We start from the raw sequence: 24,605 nt of genomic DNA, 5'->3' as shown, positions 1-24,605 counted from the left end.
GGTATTAACTGAAATTAATTATAATTCTAATTAAAATAAAAGATATAATTGTTCATTTTATTTTATTCATCTATTTATCTTTTTTTTTTCTTTCTTTCTCTTTTTTAACTAAAACTTGTAACTTATAAGTTTCCTTTTAACAATTTTGTATTTTCTTTTAATTAAAGAAATGAGAAACGATATTACAAAAAATTTATTTACTTATGATACTAGATTTTTTAAAAGTATTTTTGATAAGTATATGAAAGATGAAGATTATAGCAAAGAGTTGAAAATAATACACAATTCTCGAAATTTATTAGAAGAGATAATTAGTAAAGAAAATGGATTAAACTTTTATTTAGATGAAAATTATGATGAACATTTTTTAGAAGACTTCAAATTGCCATTTTTTAAAAAAATACTAAAGTATATAAGTGATGTCGATAAAAAAAATGAAAGCCCAATACATAAATGTAGAGAAAATGAAATTGTGGACAATGAAAATATAGTAAATAACAACCTCACTCATATTAATAATAAAGAAAGAAAGATTCATCATTATTTTATATTTAATAAAAAAATTAATGTAATAAATAGTTATAGAATATATTATTATTGTTCAAATATTATACAATCATTACCTTCTCTTACCTATTTATCTGTTATTAAAATATATTTAAAAAATTATCCATTAAATATATTTTTATCTTGCATATACTTTTACACATTTATGACATATGTTTGTGATAGAGACAATGTAATAGGTATTTTTTATTTTTATTTTTTTTTTTTTTATTATTATTATTAACTTATTATACTTTAAATTTAATATTAAAAATTAACTTTCTTTTGTAGAATTTTTTGAGTCATTAATTTTTTCTTTAATAGTTACTACTGGATTATTAATATTAACAATAGTGCACTATATAAAAGAAAACAAGATAAGTTTAATAACTTCCAAGTTAAATGATTATAAAGAAAGCTATATATGTAGAAATTTTATTAAAAATAAAGCAAAAAAGGAAACCATATTAAGCAAATATGAAAGTAAGAAAACTCTTGAATTAAAAAAATATTCGAAATATTTTTTTTTAAAGAGTTTTTTAAATAGAATCAATACAGAACTATTTGATTATGAATTATATAAGAACGTAAATAATTTTAATTATGTACAAGAATATTATAAAGGATACGATCCTTTTGTGTACTCTTCAAAAAAGTCGGGAGGTGGACTAGAACTAGTGAATACATATGATAACTCGACAACAGTGGAAGATGAATCAAAATCTAGAAAAAAAGAAATAGAAAAAGAAGAAAAAGAAGATAAAGAAGAAAAAGAAAAAATAGAAGATAAAGAAGAAAAAGAAAAAAAGGAAGATAAAGAAGAAAAAGAAAAAAAGGAAGATAAAGAAGAAAAAGAAAAAAAAGAAAAAATGGAAGATAAAGAAGAAAAAGAAAAAATGGAAGATAAAGAAGAAAAAGAAAAAATGGAAGATAAAGAAGAAAAAGAAAAAATAGAAGATAAAGAAGAAAAAGAAAAAAAGGAAGATAAAGAAGAAAAAGAAAAATATAATCATTCTTCATCTACAGATAAACTAAATATAGAAGAAATATTTTTGGATAAAGAGGAAAATCAAAATGAAGAAGTAAAGATATTAAATAAAGAAAAAAAAGAAATAAATATAAATAAAAGTGATTCTATTAAAGAAAAAGAAATTAATATATCAAAGGAAATAAATTTAGGTGATATTGAAGAAAAAAAAGAAAATACAAATGAAAGTTTAGGAGAAAATATAAATTCTAAAGATATTATAGTTATAGATAAAGGAAAAGAAAAGAAAAAAAAATTAATGAATTACATATTTTTTGAGAATAATTTTTATTCTATTAATGGGAAAAATATTTTAGTTGGTGATATTATATATTTATTTAAAGGAGATATGATACCTGCAGATGGCATCCTTCTAAAAAGTAATAATATGATTGTTGACGAATCAAACCTTTTAAAATCATTTGAAAAAAAAAAGAAAATTAGCTTTGATGAATATATATATGAAATAGAAAAATCCAAAAAAAAAAAGATAAGTGTTGGTGAATTGAAAAAAAAGAAATTAAATTATTTTGAAATACTTAATCTAAAAGTAAAAATGAAATTTAAACAAATGAGTGAAGAAAAAAATTTAAAAAAAAAAAATGAATTAAACAAAATGAGAGAAAATAAGTTACATATTATAAACAATAAACTATGTAAAGAAGAAGAAATGGAATTGCCATATGAAACAAAATGTGGCAGTGTTTCTAAAAAAAAAGAAGAAAGAAAATATAGTAAAATAAAATACGAATTATTCTCAGATGAAAGAAATCAAGAATACTACCAAAGCAAAATAGAAAAAAATGAGGAAAAAATAGGTATTGATTCTGATGATTTTAAAAAATATGATTATTCTCCATTGTTGTTGTCTGGGTCTATTGTAAAAAATGGAAGAGGTATAATGATAGCTACCTGTGTTAGTAAAAACAAACAAATGTTTCATAATTCTATTAAAAAAATAGAAGAAAATACTACATTAGAAGAATTAATAAATAATTATTCAAAGAATGTTGTTATTTTAATAATTTTTTGTTGTTCCTTATGTATTCTTTTTATATTAATACATTTTATAATTAACTTAATCGAAAATGATATGCAAACGTTTGCATATAATTTGTTAATGTTTTTATTAAATTCTATAATATTAGAAATCCTGAAATACTTTTTACTGTCGATTGATCAAATGCCTTTATTATTACAAAATTGTTTAGCATTGAATTCAAGTGACATTATGAAAGAAAATTTTATAATAAAAAGAAAAAATACTTTTGAAGATATCATTTTTACGAATACGATATTTATTGATATGGACAGATACATAAAATACAAATGTATTTTATTTTTTTATAATAGTGAATTTTCCTTTTGTTTTGATAACATTTTAATAAACTCTAACATAAAAATAGAAAACAACGTTAAGTTATTTAATAAAATAAATAATAAAGAAATTATAAATAAATTTTTTTTTTTTTTATTAATTCAAAGTATACTTACAACTAGTAACTTGTATCAATATAATGAGCATTTCTTGGATATAGATTTTTCCTTATTAAAATTTCTTAAATGCTTAGAAATTAATCTTGAAGATTTTTTTATTGAAAGAAAAGATATCTTTCATATAGTGTCTAACAATAGAGATTACGTTATTTCATTAGTTTTTCTGAAAAAAAGTTTATTTTTAGATAAGTGGAGTGCATTAGAAATAAATAAAGAAATAAAAAATAATAATGAAGTGGATGGTGAGATAGAGAAAAAGAAAAAAGAAAAAGATGAAAAAATAAATAAAGAAAATAAATTAAATACTTTAAGAATATTTATTAAGGGATATGCAAGTTTTATTTTACCGAGATGTAGCCAATATATTAATGGAAACAATTTGTGCAAGTATAAATAATACTTAAGAAAAAAAATTATACTATCGTTATTTAAATTAATTATTTAATTTTCTTATTTTATTTAGTTATTTTTTAAGTTTATTATAGTTTACTTTTGTTTTATATTATTTATAATATTTTTTTTTTTTTTTCAAATGTAGAGATATAGAGAAATTGAGAGAAAAGGCTAATAAAATTAACGAAAAAAAGGAAAATGTTGTTTTTTGTTTTGCATACAAAAATATAAATTTAAATGAAGAAGAGAAAGAAAATATATTATTAAAAAAATATGAAGATGATGAAAATTTTGATAACAAAAATATTCATAAAAGCATAGATGACACTTACCTAAAACATTTGCAATTAAAGGATTTAACTTGTATATCAGTTTTAGTTTTAGAAAAAACATTAAGTAAACATTTTTTTTTTGATTATAAAATATTAGAAGAAAATGATTTAACTGTAAAATTTTTTACAAAAGAAAATTTATCAAAAGTTAATGATATATTTTATAAATTTCCCAAATTTTTTGAGAATTTAAAATTATATGATGCAAAAAAAATAAACCAAATAAATAGATTTGATTATTATGGAAACTTCAATAAAATAAGGAAGAAAGAAAGAATCAATTTAGAAGATACATATATAGAAAATTATAAAAGTAATAATGATAATAATTTTGTCGATTATGGTAACTTATACTCCTATAAATTAAAAAAAGAAAAAGAAAATTTTAACTTTAAAAATAGTAAAAGTGAAGTTTTAAATGTAAGAAAATATAATAGTGTTACAGGGAGCTTATGTAATGAAGTTAGGTTAGATAATACAACAAAAATTAGTAAAACACATAATTTTATTTTAAGTAAAAATTTTTTCTACAACTGTTCTCATAACGAATTATTACCTTTATTGTCAGTATCTAAAATTTATAGCAAAAATGCTCTAGTAACAAATCAAAGTGATTTAGTACATGATGGAATATGCGATATAACAGTATGTGATAACAGAAGTAAAGATATAAATAAAGAAAAATGTGATATAATTATTTTAAATAAGAGTTTGTATGATTATATAAAACTAAAAAGTTTTTCTAATTGTATGCTAACAAATATTCGATTATACATTGATTATAATATAACATTTTATATTGTTTTTGTGATTTTTTCAATTATTTCTACTTTAGTTAATGGCTCAGAGTTTTTAAGCATTATTCAAATATTATATATTTTTTTAATTAAAAACGTAATTTTTCATTATATATCTTGTTATAGAAAATCTTCTTATAGTACTGGAATGAAATTCAAAAGTTCCTACGATTTTTTCAAAGAAAAAGATATGAATAATATCATATCATCTATTTTATCGAAGATTACAATCCTTTTAATTGTTTTTTTATTTGGTCATCTTTTTATCCCAGAATCAAAATGGGATTTTGTGCAAGATGATATAAGAGAGCACTTTGATTTTTCCGAATTTTCTTTTTTAAAAGATAAACAATATTCTAATTATTACTACACGATTAGATCAAGTATTCGTTTTAAAAAAAATTTAGAAAATTTAAAAATTCAAAATAATATTGATGTTAAAAATGATTATAGGACTATGAATGAATGGGAATATCATATTAGCCCTAATAGACATAGTACTATTTTGTTTAATATATTTTTTCTTTTCTTCTTTTTTTCTTATATACATATTTATATAAGGTCATTTTTTGATGAAGTACAAATTTACTGGAATAAATGTAAAAATAATAAATATGAATATTTCTATTTGATAAAAAATAGGGAAGATAAACTTCTATCAACAGATATAAACCAATTAACAAAAGAATTAAAAATAAATAAAGAAATGGGATTAGAACATAAAAGAGATTTAGATAACATAAAAGATAAAATCGATGAAGAAAATATTTGTAGTTATTCTATTAATATAAAACAAGATTCTAAAGGGAAAATTAAAGATAGATATTGCATATTAAATAAAAAAAGTTATTTTAATGAAGGAAAAAAGGAGCCAAAAAAAGAAAAGACTAATGAAAAATGTAATTTAATGAATACAGAAAGAAATAGGATGTTAATTAATTGTATTAAGGATAATTATAAAATATTCTTAATTTTTTTTTTTATTTTAATAATACATATTATTGTGATTCAATTTGGTTCTTTTTTTTTTCATTTCCACGTAAAAGGATTAACCAAATTTCAATGGCTTGTTTGTTTTTCATGTTGTCTTTTAGACTTTTTACTTTATTTAACTATATCTCGGCTTTATCTTTTTAAATTATCTACTAATTCCTTTAAGTTTTCTCAATATTTATATGAACCTAGGGAGAAAAATGTGTAAGTTTTTTCATCCGTTGTTCCATTAATAATATAAGAAATAAATATATAAAAACAAATAAAAATAAGACAATAAGAAAAAATTTAGAAGAAATAAAGTATATTTTTAAAAAGACATTTATAATTTTTTTTTTTTTTTTTAAGGTTTGATACTTTGAATGATTATAAAAAAAGTTATATGTCCCAAAGATATAAATATAACCTTAGGAAGTAATTCTCTTTTACTTTTTACATATAATTATTAATTTATATATTTCTAAAAAATTTCTTCATAGAAATTATTATTTCCATTTTTTTTTGTTTTAATTTTATATATAGAACACGTAAAAGCTGGATATAGAAAAAATATTACTGCAAAAAGTAAACATTAATTGATAAAGATTTTTTATTTTTTTAGTAAACTTTTTTTTACATAAATTTATTTGATAAAAAAAAAAAGTTTATGGTAGGATCAAAAATGTATATTCTTTTAAAACTTTATTTCATTTATTTTTTTCTTCTTCTTCTTTAGTGATGTATACATTTATTTAAGATTTATATATTTAAAATTTATTAATAATACATTTTTATATATGTATTTATATGTTTAATGGCAATACAAAAACATTTAATGGATATTAAAAAAAAAATAAATAAATAAATAAATAAATAATAATAAATATTATAAAAGTTCATTAATTAAATTTATGAAGGATTTATTTTTATTAACCAAAAAAAAAAAAAAAAATAAATATAATTAAAAAAAAAAACATACCTATAGCTTTTTCTTTTATTCAATAAATAACTAAAAAATATATATATAAAAAAAATTAAAGTGAAAATTAAATAGACAAAATGCATTTTGGAAAAATCATATAAAATAATTGCTTTAACAAAAGATAAAACACTATTATATATATAAATCATATACAGAATAAAAATAAGAAATAATAATAACAAAATTATATATTTCATTCTTTTAATGAATTTATAGGCTTATTTTTTTTTACCGAATTTATAAATTTTTTAATTTCTATATTATATAAACTTACATAATTATTATAATTCTTATATGATTTTCTTCCCATACAATTTAAAGAAACATTACTTTTATTTTTTTGTAATAATTTATTTCTTATATACTCATTACCACTTTCTTCAAATTCTTTTAATATCCATATATGATCATCATTAGAATATTTGATTTTCTTTTTTACATTTTCTTCTTGATCTCTATTTTTTTTCATAAAACTTAAGGATGTCACAAATTTGGAAAATTTTACGTTTTCCTTTTTTTTTTTTGAATCAGAACCTTTATTTTCTTCCATATTAATTTTATTTATGAACTTAAATGATTATTTATTTTATCTATATATTTTATTATATATGTTTACTTCTTTTATTTACCTTTTTTTTGTTTTTAAATTTTTTTTATATATAATATTAATAACATATATTTTCTTTTATGTACTTCATATAAAATTTACAATTAAAAAGTTAGTATTTATTAAATAAATTTATACGTATTGGTGTTATATTACATTATAATTTTATTAATTTATATTAATATTACCATTATAACTTTCTTGTTAACTCTTTTTTTTTTTTTTTTATTAAAATATTTTAAGATTAATATAAAATAAATTTAAAAGGTATAATTTTTAAATTTTTTATGAAAAAAATGAAAGCATAAAAAAAAAATCTTTTTAATTTTACCCAAAAGAATAACAAATTTTCATATATGATAATGTTAAAATATAATTTTTTATATAAAAATTTTGCATATTTAAAAAATTATGAATAACTTACTACTCATTTTTATTTCTTAAAAATATGTGCAATAAGTGTTTTTAAGTATAAAAACATTTTGTTTTATTTTGTTTCTTTTAAATTTCATTTTTAAGCATAATTTAAAAGTACATACATAGGTATAGATACATATGTATATAATAACAATTACAATACCATTTTTTTTTAGTAGTCATTTATTCTTTTCTATATAATATTTTTTTGAAAAGCTCTATTCATATTAGCTAAAAGTAGAGATCTCGGGTCGACAATGCCCTTTTTTTTTATTAAATCTTTATTTTGTGGAACATTTTTTGATAACATTTCTTTTTGTGTTTCCACATAATTGTGTGTATCCTTTTGTAAAATAGCAAATTTTTTTTTCCTAATAAAAAAAAAAAAGAATAAATAAATAATTAAAATTTCTCTTTCGAAAAAATTATATATATGGTTAATTTTTAAAAACCTTTTTTTTAAGTTTTTTTCCTTATTTAAAACATCCATCAAAGAATTACGGGAGTATTTAAAAGAATATTCAAACCTTTGATTGCTGTAATCCTACAAAAGAGTTTTAAAAGAAAAAAAAAATAACAATAATTAAAAAAATCATCGATATAGTGGGACATATATGCTCTTATGACTTACTAATGGATTGAATTCGTCAATTAATATTAAAAAATTAAGCATCTCTTTTAATTTTGTCTCTGAAATATTTTCTTGAGTTCTTATTCTTAGTGAACGTTCTTCAATAGCAAGAGAGTACGTTTCTTGTGTTGATAAACCCTTTAATATTGTATACAGTAAAAAATTTATTCATAATTAAAATATTATCTCATATTTTGTATAAAAGTTAAAAAAATTGATAACAGAATGTAGATAAAATATAAATCTAGTATTGAAATAAGAAATATATATAAAAGTAATTAAAATAAAAGACAAGTAAAAATAATTTTACGTGTAAGCATAAAGCTATTGATTTTTCTTCTTTAATCATAGGAACACCTACCCACAAAAATCGAACTTCTTTTTCACTAATTAAAAAAATTAGAAATAGAAATTTTAAGATTAATTTGTTTATTTCTATATTTCATAATTATTTGCTTTTTTTTTTTTTTTTACTGCATTTTTAAATCAATAGGATTTAAATTCGATCTTAGTATTAAAACTTGTTCCTGTAAATCATATTTATAAATAGTTTATCGTAACTGCTTTCATTAAATTATCTCTCTCTCTCTCTCTCCATATATATATATATATAGAACTCTATTTTGTTTTTAAATTTTTTATATGTTTTCACCTTTTCATATAATTCATTGGATAAAGAGTACAATGAAATTAAATTTGTCTTATAAAATGATTTACTGCTTAAAAATATGGGTATCCCATATATCTAAAGTGATAAAAGGAAAATATAATATTTTTATAAAAGTATAATATAAAAAATGTATAAAAGAAGGAGATCAATGAAACAATATGCTTAAAATACATGAAGTAATATATAAACATATAACGAATTATTTATCTAAATATTTTAAAATAATAGGCACATTTAAAAAATTAATTAATTAATATAAATTTAACTAAATGTTGTGATATTCCATCCTTTAAAGCTTTTGCTCTTATATCAAATTCAATTGAAAACTTATTTAAACCAACATAAGATGAATGACATATTTCTGTTATTAGAGGTATCCCTTCACATTTAAATAATAACTAAGAATATATATTTTATTTTTAAATTAATAACTTTACTATTTTTATTTATTTATTTTTTTATTATAAATTTTTTTTTTTTTCTTTTTTTATTTCTTTTATTATTTACTTCATTTTTTAAATTTAATGTAAAAGAAACAAGGAATTTTATAGATAATATTTCTTTTGATATTTGCAGAATGTTAACTTTATTTAATTCAATATTTTTAAAAAAAAAATTATAATACTTATCTAAATCATAACTAATTTGTTTTATTTTGCTTAAAGTTTCTGTCTTATTGTTCTGAACTATCAAAAGAAAAAAAAAAAAAAAAAGAAATCAAAAATTATATTTTACTTTTTATAGTAACATGTTTCGAGTATACATATTTAATTTTCATTAGAACAATAGATATATACTGTTAAAAAAATAAAATTCACATAAGAAAGTGTAGAATACATCTCCTATTAATTTCAATTCAGAAATTTTGTTGATCCATTTATAAATATTGCATGATAAAATTATAATTTTATTACATTCTTTCATTTTTACAATATCTGGTAAAAAGAAAAAAAAAAAAGTTATAGATTCATATAAATATATATATGCATATATTTAAAATAATATATTAAATACTATAATTTATAATAATAGAATTTTAAGAAAAATTAAATGTATTAAAAAGTCCACATATATTAATAGTAGATATAATACATACTTTCCGCATTTTTAAGAAACGCTAATAAAGGATCAACAGTAACTTCTTTGTCATTTATTTCATCATCATCATTTAATTGAAAATAATAAGAAATTTTCTCTATAGCTATTTTCACATGTTCGTAATCAAATAAATCGGAAAAATTTAAAATATCCAAATAGTCTATTAGATCTAAATTAAAAAAAAATTAAATAAAAATAGATAAAATTATTAAAAGAAAATATCATAAGATTATATCTTGATGATAAATGAAATTTATATATCGTTCATTATGCTGATTTCTACAATTTATAGATATGTATTATTTTATTTATATTTCTTTTGTACTTATACAAACTAGCCAAAATTTTATATCCCTAGATTTCCTGTTATTTATTATATCTTGTAAAGAATATGACCAGTATTTAAATAAATATTTCTTTTCTTTAGAATTAAAAATGTTAAATCTAGTATCACATACATATAAAATTTTCATTTGTAAAATATGTTTTATTCTGTTTTAAATTAAAAAAAAAAAAAAATATATATATATTTAATGATGTTGAATATAGATAAGGAAAAAAAAAGGAAGAGTTATATACGTTCTTTAACTATTAAAGACACAACTATAAATAAAAATAATATTTTTCAAAAGTAGAAAAAAAAAAAAAAAAGTTATTTTTATCTTTGTTGTTCAAAAAATAATGTAGTAGGAATTAATATCATAATGAAAAAAAAAAAATAAAAATAAAAAAAAAAAAAAAAAAAGGTATCTACATAAAAATTAAAGTTTTTTTCTTTTTTGACTTTCATTGTATAAATTGACTAACATTACATCAAATAGTCATGCTATAAATTTGGTCTAAGTTAATTTTTTTTATTTGATCTTTAAAATAATGATACACATTTTTGCCTAATGAATTAAAAAAGAAAAATTAAAATAAAATTAATAATATTACTTTTCTATATTACTTTTTTTTTATATTAAATTTTATATTTCAATATTATAATCAAATTAAAAATGAAAAAAGTAATGTATATAGTATGAAAAATGTTATATATTATACATTTATATATGTATATATGGAATTTTTTTAACTTGAATATATTTATTAAATATGAAAATGTAATTTAATAATAAAAAAAAAAAAGGAAAATATAAAAATTTCTGCTTTTAATTATTATTACTTATTCCTGTCATTTTTTCTTTTTCAATAAAATTATCTAAATCATTTAAGGGAATTTTTGTTATAAATTCTATTTCACTTAATTGAGGTGTTGTTTGAAAATCAGGATTAATAAAAGTTACCTATGTAAAAAATAATTAAATGAATAAATAAATAAAATAAAGTTATGTTAATTAAAATAATAAAAGAAGTTAAATAAAAATTAAATGATAAAATTAAAGTTGATTAAAATTTTTTTTCTAAAATAGCTCATTAAAATGAATATATATTAATATATTACATAGCATCCGACATATGACTTAGCACAATCAGTTTCACATTTCAATAAACCTAAATCAAATAACTGTTCAGGTTTCTTTATTATACCACTTTCTTCATGTAATTCTTTTATTGCATTTTGTAAAAAATTTTCATTTTCTGACAATACTCCACCAAATCCAATAGAATAATAAGAAGGACAATAATCTTTTATTTTAGATCTTTTATGTACATATATGAAAGTATTTTTTTCATCCTTTGAAAAAACTAAGATTGCTGTTGATCTATGCCATAAATTATTTTTTCTCATAACCTTTCTTGTTTGTAATTCTTGAAATTCATTTTTGTCATTTACTATAATTACCAACTCGTTTTGGTTGTCCTCAAAATTATAATTAATTAAATCTTGCATAATTCACTTTAAAAAATTAACAAAAAAAAAGAATATATATATTTTTACTACTTTATGGCCTTAAATTTTATTCGTATTCTTTTATTAACGAAAAAGTTTTCTTAAAATTTTTTTTTATATAGAAAAAAAAAAAAAGAAATAAAGAAATTAAAAAGAATAAATAATATTATCTTAAAAAATAATAGAAATGTTAAAAAAGAATAAATAGTTAAGGAGTATAAAACAATAAAAAAATTTTTTTGTGATTTTAAAAATAAAAAGAAAATTCAAAAGATTGAGATGTTTTATATTAAATGTACATGATTTTGTAACATATGAAATATAGTTATAATGAAAAAATTCGTATCTATTATTAAATTTCAAATGGTTAAATATTAAAAAAATAAAATATAAAAAAAAATTTTCTCTAAATAAATTACAATAATAAAAAAAAAAAAAAAAAATTAAATGCATATGTAGTGCGCGCATCTAGTTTCATAAAGATATATATATATTTTTTTTTTTAAATAAAAGAAAAAAATTATTTATAATAATCTTGTCAAAAATTATATGAAGTTTAAATAATTATAGATATGGAATATTTATATATATATGTGTGCTTTTTTATTTAATTATTTCATTTTTTTTTTTTTCAGAAGAATTAATTTTATCTTTAGTTCCAGCCAAACTCTTAGGATCAACCTTTGTGCTAATTATAGACATATTTTTTGATTTTCCATCAGGAATTTTAATTAAATGAAGTTGATTATTACATATTTGGTCAATAATAAAATAGCCTCTCCTTTCAAATTGCAATTTATCTGAAACTTTTAGAGAAGTTATAGCAGGATCAGCATAAACTACTGTTTCAAATTTACTATTGTAATTAATAAAATCTTTCCAATCATTTTTATCATCACTTTCAAATTTATCAACTGTTATTAAATGATCATATTCATATAAAGTACAAGTAATTAATTTTTCGGTAATATAAGGTAGCCAATGAATTTTCTTTTTCGTAATTTTGAAATCACCTTGAAAATTTGAAGTAGCAATAATTTCTTTTATATTTTCTTCATTTCTAATAATATCAGTAATAATAACATTACCTAATTTTATTAATGTAATTTCCTCTTTTTCACACAATGATGCTGCATCTTCCAGTTCAATCAAAATCTTATTAGTATAATACATTTTGCAAGTACCTAGGGATTTATTTTTCATGTGTAAATCTCTTTCTTTTTCTATTATATCATCTCCCAGATCACTTAACTTTAATAAAACAGCTTTTTTTTTATCTACAGCAGAATATCTAGGTATAATAGGATCAATTATTTGTTTATTAATTGACCATAGTTTATCCCACTGCATTAAATTACCAGATTTTGATGGCCCTTGTTCTAAAATAAATTGAAATAATGCTTCTTTAGTTAATCCTCTTCTTAAAATACCTTTTATTGTAGGCATACGAGGATCTAGCCAACTATCGACAACATTATTTTCAACAAACCATTTTAATTTTCTTTTAGACATAACTGTTCTAACAAAAGATATTCTACTAAATTCATAAATATATACTTTTCTTAACTGTAAAGTAGATATAACCCAGTTATATTGCTCAATTCTGTCACTGTATTCATTAGTTCTTAAAGCATGAGTCACACCTTCTAATGAATCTATTATTGGACAAGCAAAATCATAAGTTGGATAACATTTATATTTAAAATGATGTTTATGATGTGGCACATCTACTACACATCTATATAGAACAGGATCTCTCATGCACTTATTTTTACTTTGCATATTTATTTTTGCTCTTATACAATTCTTTTGACCAATTTCTGTTCCTTTTTTCATTTCTTCAAATAATTCCAAATTTCTTTCGATAGAATTTTGCCTATTTAAAGATTCAATACCTTCTCCTCTTTGATTTCTCATTTCTTCTACACTTGTATCATCTGCATACGCCTTATTCATTTTTATTAATTTTATACAGTAATCTTCTAATAAATCAAAATAATCAGATGTGTACGTAATACTTTCATACTTTAAACCTAAATTTTGCAAATCTTCTATTATAGATTTTTCGTACTTAATATCTTCTAGTACTGGATTTGTATCATCAAATCGTAATAACATTTTCCCTTCGTACATATTTGCATAATAACTATTTAAAAATGCTGCCTTTGCATGACCAATATGTAAATAACCTGATGGTTCAGGTGGAAACCTAGTTACTACTTTTCCTTTTTCTGCATTTTCTAATTTTCCTGAATAAGAGGTAGATACATTTTTCTGTTTCATTCCCTGCTTTCCATTATCTTTTGTTGTATCTATTTTCTTTATTTCTCCTTGTGCCTTTAAGTAATTTTTTAATTCATTATCTTCAAATTTCAGCAAGCAATCTATTAATTTAAACCATCTATTTATATTCTTGTACTGCTTAGAGTACTTTACGTAATAGCAACTATTTACGTTAAAATATTTATACATTTCATAAAATATATATATATCAGACAAAGTTAAAAAATGAGAAGATATAAATGTATTTAAATGCAAATGCTTATCAATATATTCACATATACCTACTATATCTTTTTGTAAATTTTTATATTTAAAAAAATCAATCCACTCATCATACTGAGTTTGGATATACACATTTAGTACTTTGTTACTTTTTTTTTCACATGAAATATAATATAAATCTGTCTTTAATATATAATCTAAATTTTTTGCAAATATTTTATCCCTACTTAATATATATTTTTCATCAGACGAATTATTATTTAAAAATTCTACTTTTATATCTTCTACTTTTTCATCTTTTAAAAATCTTATCTTCTCTTCTATATTTTCAATTTTCAAATTTTTTTTTTTAATATTGTTTTTATATATATTATAAACTGTTTTACATGCAAATGGGTATTTTTTTCCATAATATATATTTAATTTATTACCTTCTACCATTTTTATATATTCATAAAAAAATATGTGAATTTTTACTTTGCATTTATTATATATATATTTATGCGTAAAATCTAAAAAGTCTATCAAATAAATTATTTTTTGAGATTATGAAATTTATATTTAATGTATTTATTTAAATATGTGCAAATGTTATAACTTTTAATCAATAATTTTATTATAAAAATTTAAACATTATATTGGAAATTTTTTTTATATATTTATGCATATAAGTTTATTAAATTTATAAAATGTAATTATTAGCATAAAAATATTATAGCATTTTTAACAACCTTAATTCTTACTTTTTTTAATTTCGAATGAAAATAAGTACACTAACATACAAAACAATTTTTTTTTTTTTTTATAGTTTTTAAAAACGTTTATGTTTTATAAGAATGCTGAATAATTTTTTACTTTTATATTTATTTTTTAGTGGCAAATTGCTTTATTATTTTTTTTTTTTTTAAATTTTATTTTTTCTATCTTTAAGATTAAATAAAAAATTTATTAAAAAAATTGCATTCTTATTTATAATAAAATGATATTTTTTACTTTAAATTATTTTAGTAACCTAATAGATAAAAAATAATACTTTTTAAAAAATAATTTATGTATGTGAAAATAAGAAAGATATGTTCAGTATTTTTATATATCTAACTTTTATTTTTTTTTATGAATTTTAAAATATTTATTTAAAAAAAATTTTTTTTACCTTCATTTAGATTTAAAATGTTTTATATATATGAAGCTACACTATGTTATTGTTTAGGGCATATCCCATAAATTAACAATGTATTTTAAACTTTTTCTTTAATAAAAAAAAAAAAAAATTATATTAAATATATTAATAATAGGGAATATTTTTAATTAATTAAAAAAATGTAACGTCTCACCAAAATAAAGAATAATGAAACCTTTTTTTTTTAGATATTTGCATAATAATAATTTTTTTTTTTTTATATACTATAATTCTATTTCTGAATTTTAATTCAAAGATGAAAATGAAAATGTAATTTCTAAAAGCAAAATAAGCAATTGTATTTTATAAATTAAACTATTTTTTAAAAAAATTATTACATAGAACTATACTATTAATTTTTTGTAAGTTAAAAAAAAAAAAAAAGTAAAATACATATTTTAATCATGCATTAATTAAATATAAGAAATTATTTTTTCTTTTTTCTTTTTTTGGAATATTAATAATTTTATTAGCTTAATGATAAAATTAGAATACGTAGAATATAGGTGTTTATTTTATATTTTACCTTAATATTATATTTAATTTATTTAATTTTTCTGTTTGAAATTTAAAAATGGAAACATTCCTTAATCATGGATAACAAGATAAATGAAAATGTTACTGAAACATAAACACAGTAAAATAAAGAATTAAATCATAATTTTTTAAAAAAGTACCTAAAAACTTTTAACTTTCCTCAAAAATATTTAATTTTTTTCAGTATGAGAAAACTAGAATATTAACATTTTTTGTGTAAAATTAAATAGAAAATAAGCTATATGTTTAAATGAATTATAATAAGTTTTATATAAAAATGGAAGAAGGATATTATAAATTTTTTAAATATATTATGATCATATTCATAAAAAATAAAATTTATAAATAAATTATTCATTATATTAACATAAATAGTTATGAATTATTAAAAAATTTTAATTATATATAAAAAGAAGAAAAAAAGAAAGTTTTAAAAGTGTAATTGATCTCATTTAAGAGTAGAAAAAAAAAAATAAGTCAGTATAAAATTAACAATTATAAATAAATATGCATTAAATTGTATAACAAAATTTTTTAAAACATATAAAAATCTTGTATCCTCATATATTTATTAAATAACTTTTTTTTTATATATATTTATATAGATAATTTACACATTTTTGTGCTTCACATTATAATATTTTTTAAATTGATATTATGTAATAACAGATGAATTAAAATATGTAAATGCACAATAACTAAAATATAATTTGAATTTTTAAAGAAAAAAAAGTAAAAAAAAACAAAGAAAAAAAAAAAACTAAGAAAAGGAAAAAGAAAAAAGAAAAAAAGAAAAAAAGAAAAAAAGAAAAAAAGAAAAAAGAAAAAAGAATAAAGGAAAAAGAAAAAGAAAAAGAAAAAAGAGAGAAAAAAAAAAAAGAGGTCAAAAAAAAAAAAAAAAAATATTTATTGGATCTCAATAAATACATAATTTCAATTTTTTTTGATTTAAAATTTTCAACGCTATTTTTTATTTTTTCATTAGAAATTTTTGATTTAGTCAAGAAAGTTTGTCCAATTTCATTTATTTATTATTATTAGAATTAATTTTTTGGTTTTAAATTTCCACATATGAATGCATAAAGTGAAATATTTAAATTTAGTTTTTCATAATTTTTTCAATTATCATTTTTTTTTTTTTTTTTTTCATTTTTTTAAAAATACTCTTTAGTTAATTTGGTTTTAAGTAAAAAAAAATAAATGATTTGTTTTAAGGAAAATAGTCTTTATTTTTTGAAAGAATGCACATACATGTATATAAAATAAAACAGGAATTTCCATAAACTTATTTTAAAACATTTTATTATATTAAAATATTATATTATATATATATATGAAATGCCATTTTTCAATGAAATATGAGTGGATTTCATTCAGGTGTATCAAGAAAACTATTTTGCAATGTTGATAAATTATATTTCGATAATTTAAAAAATTTAGATGAACGTTTAAATTTGAATAATAACTTTAATGAAAATAAATATGAACAATTTTGCAATAAAAATTTTTTAAGGAGTAACAGAAGATTTAAAACAGAACCTCCTAAAAAATTGTTTGAAAATGAAAAAGAAAACAAAAAATTTTATGCTTCATTTTTCCGTAAGATATTTAGAAATTTATCTCAAAATATAACATATAGTGAAGATAAAAAAAATGAAAATGAAACAAAAAAAGAAAAAAATATTTCATATCTTGTCGAAAAAAAGAAAAAAATTATAAATAAAGACAACAATATTATTTATAAAAAATTTTCTGATGATGTTAATTGTTCAAAAAATAAAGACAATTTATTATATAAAAGTTCATCTAATGAAAATGATTTCAATATAAAAAATGTATATAGCACAACTCACAAAACAATAGTATGTAATAAAAAAGATGAAGACAATGAAAAGAAGAAAATTGCTGATAAAGATAAGGAAATATGTCATGATAAAAAGAATGATAGTGAAAGAAAAAAAGATGATAATGATATGAAAAATAAAGAAAAATATGAAGAAGAAAATGAAGAAGAAGAAGATAATGGTGAAGATGAAAATAAGAATAAAAAAGGAAAAATGAAAAATAGCATAAGTACAATAGACACAAGCATAAATAAAAAAAATGATGTAAAAAGCACAAGATTAGTAAATAGTGATATAATATCAGATGTTTTTTTAAAAAAAAATGTCAAAAGTTTAGTTGTTCATGATACTGGTGGAATAGATATAGAATTAATTGAAAATGAAAATCCGGAATTTTTATATCATACATATACAGGTAATAGGATATCAAATATATATTATGAATATGATGAATCAATTAAAAGTAAAGAGGATCTTTATAATGATAAGAAAATAAATAGATTTAATTCATCATTTTCACATAAAGGAAATAATATAAAAAATTTATATAACTATGGATGTTATTTTAAAAAAGAATCTGTGAAAAGTAATGAAGAAAGATTAGGAAAAAAGAATTCATTTAATTATAAATCAGAGTATTCCTTGGATAGTTATCACAGTAAAGTTTATGAAGAACAAAATAACGTAAGGAAAAATAACATAGAAGACAATGTTGCAAATTCTTCTAATGAATATCTTTATAATGAATATTATAATGAGATAAATGAAAATAAAAACAAACCCATGAAAAAATCTTCATCAGAATGCAATAAAATATTTGATACATATTCATCTATTTCTAGTGTGTCATTAAATATATCAGATAAAGAAAAAATTAAAAAATATTATTACATTGGAGAAACATTTAATAATGTAAGAAATGGATGGGGAATGCTTATATATAATGATAGAGTAATATTTGAAGGGGAATATAAAATGAATAACGCCATTGGCTATTTTATTAAATATAATGAATATTCAACAGAGTTTGGCTATAGAAGTCCTATAAGTATTAAATCAGTTATTATAATGAGTGATAGTGATAATTTTATTATACAAAATAAATGCGAACATTTGGATTCTTATAAAAACAATGAAAATTCCGACAAAAATTTAAAGATGTGTAATAATAATAATAATAATGATAATGATTTAATAAATAATAAAATGGAAAAAAGTGATACTGATTTTTGTACTTCCGAAAAATATACTAATGTAAGTAATTCAACTTCTGTATCAGATAGCAAATCTGTAGGAGCTTATTCTTCTCTGTATGATAAACATTGCAACGAAAATGTTATGACAAACAGTTTTTTATTTAATGCAAAAAGTAATAATTATTTACATAAAAAAGTCGAAGAAGGAAGTAAAATAAAAAATTTAAGTATGCTTTCTAGTTACTTCAGAAGGAATAGTAAACATAAAACTTCACCAGCCCATACTATAAATTATTTAAAGCCTCCAGTTATGAATTTTATTAAAAATGATTTATTATTAAATAAAAATTCTCTTTCCAAAAATGATAAAACTTCTGTAAGAAGAAAAAAAAAATGTAAAACTACTCACATTTCAAGTCCAATGAATATTATAGTGACATCATTAGATACAGATGATGAAGAAAATTTTTCTGAAAAGGATGAAGAAAGGAATTTATTAAATAGTAAAAAATTACTTAAAAATGAATATATATGCCCTTTAAAAATATTAAATAAACAAAAAATTGATAATGAAAAGACAGATAAAAATAACATACAGAATGATTCTATAAAATTTCCTTATGATAAAAGAGAAATGGAAGATAATTTCGATAAAAATGAGAAAGAAACATTTAATTTTATGAATTTGGGTTCACAAAAATTAGATTTAAAAAGCAATATAGAAGAAAAAGATGATATAATATTTAATAATTACGAAGAAATAAATTATAGTGACTTTATTATTGAAAGTAAGTTACAAAGTAATGCAGAGAAAGACAATGAAAATGAATATTTGAATAATAGTTATAAAGAAGATAACTTGTGTAACTTTGATGCTGCCTCTGTTAAAAAAAAAAATATAAAATCTCATGTTAATTTGAAAAATGGTGATGAAGACATAGTAGAGGATCAGAATAAGTTAAATATAAAAATTAATGATGAATATAAAAACTTGCTTTGTGAAAATATAAATAATGATAATTTCGTTATTAAAAATAATGAAATTACTACTTTTCAAAATTTTTTGGAAAATAAGGAAAATTATATGAAGAATAATCAGTGGAGAGAATATATGAACACAACAAAAACAAAATTTAACATAAAGGAAGTTTTTGAAGAGCAAAAAAAAAAAAATTTACCATTTAAATCTGAAATTGAAAATAATCAAAGAGACATTAAAAGAAAAGAAAAAAGTAAAGATGAAAATTTATTAAAGCAGAACATTTTTGAACCAGATATAAATAAAAAGTGGGATAATATATCTCAATATAAAAAAGAAGAATTTCATATTTTTGATTATGATAGAGGATTTCTTAGAAAAAAATTAAGAGGAGCAACCTTTCCAGAAACTCACGATGATAGGCAAAAAAACTGTTTTTTATTTATTGATGATTATTTAACATCAAATGAAGATAAATTTGATATAATTAATGAAGATGTAAAATTAAGAGCTTCTGACTATAATAAATGGTCTGTAAATATGTTATATAATTTTTTAAAAATGATAGGTTTAAAAAAAGAAGCATATTTATTTAAGATAAATAAGATAAGAGGATATCATATATTAAAGTTAACAGATAAAGAGTTAAAGAAGTTGAATATAAATAATTCTTATGTTAGAAAATTTGTTTTATCTGTTTTTCGATTTTTGGTAAATTCTTTAGATAATGCCGATCCATTGTCAATCAATTTTAACACTAGTAAAAGATTCTCTTTTAATAAAATTACAAATATATGCAGTATTGATATATCTTTATTAAATAAAGTAGGAGGAGGAAGCTATGCACAAGTATTTAAAGCAAAATATAAAGGTATTTATGTTGCTTGTAAAATTTTTTTATATAACCCTAAACAAATAAATGAAGAAACTTACTGTGAAAGTTACATATCAACCCCAAGATCTAGTCAAAAATGCATTTTACCTAAAATTAACAAAAATTTGAATTTAGTTAACTATGAGCTAGAAAAGAAACACACACAAGAGGATAAGGTAGAGGAACAAGAAGAAAATGAAGAAGAAAAAAAAAAAAAAAGTGAAGAAGAAATAATGAATAATTCTGATACATTACAAAAAAATAAAAAAATTAAAAAAATGGCAAATTTAGAAATTTTTCGTTATTTCCCAACACCTGTGAAATATAGAAATTATGAAGCAAAAATTTTGTATTCCTTGCAGGAATGCAAGCATGTAATAAAATTAATAGGAGTCTGTAGTTTAAAAGAAGGAGAAGAATCTTTAATATTGCAATATTGTCCTGGTGGTAGTTTAGAAAAATATATATACAGAGATGAAAAAAAAAAGAATTCTTATATAAGATATTTATCAAGACCAAAAATAGTTAAAATATTTCAACAAGTGGCAGAGGGAATGCATAATATCCATTCTAATCATTTTTTTCATAGAGATTTAAAATTATCTAATATATTACTGGATGAATATCAAAATGCTGTTATATCTGATTTTGGTTTATCTACGAATTTTTCTCCAAATGATAGTCCAACTGCATATGCTATGTATGGAAACATTTTTTATGCAGCTCCCGAAGTTTTGAAAGGAGAAGGATTTTTCAAAGAATCCGATGTTTGGTCATTTGCTGTTAGTTTATGGGAGGCTTTAACAAAAAAAATTGCATATGATGGATTATCTGCTTCAGAAGTTTTTTGTAAAATATCAGCTGGTGAGTTAGTATTGCCTATTCCAAATGATTTGCCGACTGAATTATCAAATCTTTTAAAGAGTATGCTAGAATATGATTTTACAAAAAGACCTCTTTTTCATGTAATTGCAAAAAAATTAGAAGACATTAGAATTACAGCTGAAAAGAAATTACATTCAGATATTATTTCTTTCTTTGATGGATAAAAACATTTAATATCATGTTTTTATAAACTATTTTAGAAATATCATTTTATTTTTCTAGTATCAAGGTTTGAATATACACACATATATATAAAACCTAATATCATAAATTGATAGTATTGAAAAAAGTAAAAATTTTATTTCATTTTATTTTATTTTTTTTTTTTTGAATTAAAATACTTTATTTCCTAAAGGTAAACATAATTTCTTTCATTTATATCTTATAATTTAAAAATTTTAATTTTTTTTTTAAAGTAAATACGTTTATTATCTTGCGTAAGGAAAAACTAAAATTTGTATTTTCTCTGTTTCATAAAAATATTAATCTTTTTGAAAAAATTTTGAGATTATTATTGTTTATTAATCTTTTTTTTAATTTTATTTGAATATTTTTATTATATGAACATATATACATATATATATATATAATAATTAATTTTACAGTGAAATTTTTCTCTATAATATGATACTTGTTTTTTTATTGTTATTAATTGTTATGCTATTATTTTTTTTTTTTAAATTTTAAAAAAAATATTAATTTTTATTATTAATTATTATTATTATTATTTATTTTATATATTATTATTATTTTTTTTTCTTTATTTGTTCCATAATGTTTTCATCAAAATCTATAAATTAAATATTAGTATAAAAAAAAAACAAAATTGTAAAAAAAGTAAAATATTTATTTTATATAAGATTTTTATTTTTTACTTTTTTATATTTTTCTATTTTAACTCTTTTTTTTTGAATTAAATAAATGAATAATATATTTACATATTTTTTTTTTTGTTGACAATGTAAATTATGAATTTTATTATTTTTTACATATAGATTCCAAAAAAGTGGAGTTGTAAATTAACTTAAAAATATATATATATGTATACTTTTTATCAAGTATTATTTGTATAAATGAAAGAAATAATTGTACATTAAAAAAGTCAAGGATTCAACAAAATATTTTAATGAAAAACATTTAGTAATATATTATTTGACTTATTATTATAAGTATTTTATGAAATATCTTTTTTAAGAATATAACAAAAAGATGACTGAATTAAGTGAAAAAGAAGCAACTTATTTTTTGAATATAGCATTAAGTGAAGTAACCAAAAAAAAAAAAAAAAAAAAAAGAGAGAAAAAAAAAAGCTAAATAAAGCAATAGATAAATAAAATATAGACATATAATATGTATTATGATATTATTAAAAAAAAATGTATATATACAATAATTTATTCTTTTTTAGTTGAATATTAATATATAATTTTTTTTTTCTTTTGTTAACTTTATGAAGGCCGAAAAAAGTTTACATATAGAATTAAAGGAAATGCCTATATTTTGTTTATTAATAAATGAGGAAAAGAAAATTATATCAAGTTCATATAATCAAACGAATGAATCAAAAAATGGATGTAGACATTGTGAATTGATTGCAATAGATAAATATATTTATGATGAAAATTATGAGCAGACGAAAAATTTGAATTTCATTAAATGCTTTAACAATAAAGATAATCATATAGAGGATTCTATATTCAATTATTTGAATAAATCAAATAGAGATAAAGAAATAAAAGATATAAAAATAAATTGTAAATATGAAGAAAACAATAGAAAAGAACATGAAGAAAAAAATATTAATGAAGTACATAATGAAAATAACAAAAATGAAAAATATAGTGAAAATTATGAAATTACTTTAAATATTGATAAAAAAAAAAATGATATTAAAGAAAAACTAGAAAATCTTAAAAAGTGCTGTATTGTTGTAACATGTGAACCATGTATTATGTGTGTTTATGCACTAAAATTAATAGGTTAAAAAAAAAAGAAAAAATTATTATAATGTTCCGTTTTATTTATTTATTTTATTATGATAAATATGTATACTTTATTTTATATATATATATATATTTTTTTATGATAGGAATAAAAAATATTTATTTCTGCTGTTTAAACGAACGCTTTGGTGGATGTGGTTCTGTACTTTCTTTACATAAAATGTAAGAAAGAAAAAAAAAAAAAAAAAAGAAAATTAAATGTAAAATGCAAAAATATTGATAATCATATATAATTTTGAATTTATATAGGTATAAAGAGCTTAATGTGCATTTTATAAAAAATGAATGTACAGAAAAAAGTATTAGTCTTATGAAATATTTTTATAAAGCTGGAAACCCATTAGGTTTATTTCTATTTTTCTTATTATTTCGTCTATTTTATTTCTTATGCATTAATATTTTATATTTTAGGAGATATATTATTTGTATATACGTTCTATATGTACTTACGTATTTTTCTTTATATTGGGCATTTTACGGATTCTTTATTGTTTTTTATTTTTTTTTTTTAGCACCAAAAGAAAAAAGAAGAAGAGCATTAATATAATTTTTTTAATTTAAATTTAAAACATTTTTTATAAAATTTATCTATTTACCTATTTTTTTTTTTTTTGTAATTATTTTTTTTTTATAATTTTATTAAAATGCTTAACCTTTTTTTTTAAATATAAAAATTTATTTGGTAAAATAAAGTTTAATTTTTTTTTTATAAAATGATAAATTAAATGTATAACAAAAAATAGAATAATATTATTTTACATATATATATATACAAGATACATATAAATTTATTAAAATG

The 24,605-nt window shown here is 18.8% G+C and overlaps 7 protein-coding genes across 7 annotated transcripts; 3 read left to right on the top strand and 4 right to left on the bottom strand.

Moving 5' to 3' along the window:
• Window positions 1-169: 169 nt before the first annotated feature.
• Window positions 170-6,129, top strand: PRELSG_1249100 (E1-E2 ATPase, putative; the record flags this gene model as incomplete). The annotated part of the gene is made up of 5 exons (XM_028678299.1): window positions 170-746; window positions 838-3,457; window positions 3,609-5,789; window positions 5,934-5,999; window positions 6,108-6,129. The coding sequence occupies 5 exons, from the start codon at window positions 170-172 to the stop codon at window positions 6,127-6,129; spliced, it is 5,466 nt and encodes a 1,821-aa protein (XP_028534603.1).
• A 610-nt stretch (window positions 6,130-6,739) lies between these two features.
• PRELSG_1249000 (conserved Plasmodium protein, unknown function) lies at window positions 6,740-7,096 on the bottom strand (the record flags this gene model as incomplete). Its single annotated transcript, XM_028678298.1, has 1 exon — window positions 6,740-7,096. The coding sequence occupies one exon, from the start codon at window positions 7,094-7,096 to the stop codon at window positions 6,740-6,742; it is 357 nt and encodes a 118-aa protein (XP_028534602.1).
• Window positions 7,097-7,763: 667 nt separating this feature from the next.
• Window positions 7,764-10,442, bottom strand: PRELSG_1248900 (conserved Plasmodium protein, unknown function; the record flags this gene model as incomplete). Its single annotated transcript, XM_028678297.1, has 11 exons — window positions 7,764-7,941; window positions 8,023-8,114; window positions 8,202-8,339; window positions 8,512-8,587; window positions 8,676-8,728; window positions 8,854-8,946; window positions 9,138-9,269; window positions 9,379-9,557; window positions 9,669-9,806; window positions 9,968-10,138; window positions 10,295-10,442. The coding sequence occupies 11 exons, from the start codon at window positions 10,440-10,442 to the stop codon at window positions 7,764-7,766; spliced, it is 1,398 nt and encodes a 465-aa protein (XP_028534601.1).
• A 340-nt stretch (window positions 10,443-10,782) lies between these two features.
• Window positions 10,783-11,803, bottom strand: PRELSG_1248800 (conserved Plasmodium protein, unknown function; the record flags this gene model as incomplete). The annotated part of the gene is made up of 3 exons (XM_028678296.1): window positions 10,783-10,859; window positions 11,135-11,255; window positions 11,426-11,803. The coding sequence occupies 3 exons, from the start codon at window positions 11,801-11,803 to the stop codon at window positions 10,783-10,785; spliced, it is 576 nt and encodes a 191-aa protein (XP_028534600.1).
• A 603-nt stretch (window positions 11,804-12,406) lies between these two features.
• Window positions 12,407-14,749, bottom strand: PRELSG_1248700 (glutamate--tRNA ligase, putative; the record flags this gene model as incomplete). The annotated part of the gene is made up of 1 exon (XM_028678295.1): window positions 12,407-14,749. One exon carries the CDS (start codon window positions 14,747-14,749, stop codon window positions 12,407-12,409), a length of 2,343 nt encoding a protein of 780 aa, XP_028534599.1.
• A 2,634-nt stretch (window positions 14,750-17,383) lies between these two features.
• TKL3 (tyrosine kinase-like protein, putative) lies at window positions 17,384-21,967 on the top strand (the record flags this gene model as incomplete). Its single annotated transcript, XM_028678294.1, has 1 exon — window positions 17,384-21,967. The coding sequence occupies one exon, from the start codon at window positions 17,384-17,386 to the stop codon at window positions 21,965-21,967; it is 4,584 nt and encodes a 1,527-aa protein (XP_028534598.1).
• Window positions 21,968-23,012: 1,045 nt separating this feature from the next.
• PRELSG_1248500 (cytidine and deoxycytidylate deaminase, putative) lies at window positions 23,013-24,353 on the top strand (the record flags this gene model as incomplete). Its single annotated transcript, XM_028678293.1, has 5 exons — window positions 23,013-23,069; window positions 23,260-23,782; window positions 23,893-23,968; window positions 24,056-24,150; window positions 24,319-24,353. 5 exons carry the CDS (start codon window positions 23,013-23,015, stop codon window positions 24,351-24,353), a joined length of 786 nt encoding a protein of 261 aa, XP_028534597.1.
• Between the last annotated feature and the right edge of the window lie 252 nt (window positions 24,354-24,605).

The sequence above is a fragment of the Plasmodium relictum genome (assembly GCF_900005765.1).
Source record: "Plasmodium relictum strain SGS1 genome assembly, chromosome: 12".
Lineage (NCBI taxonomy): Eukaryota > Apicomplexa > Aconoidasida > Haemosporida > Plasmodiidae > Plasmodium > Plasmodium relictum.
The sequence above is the reverse complement of the archived record's forward strand: the minus strand, read 5'-3'. Positions and strand labels throughout refer to the sequence as shown.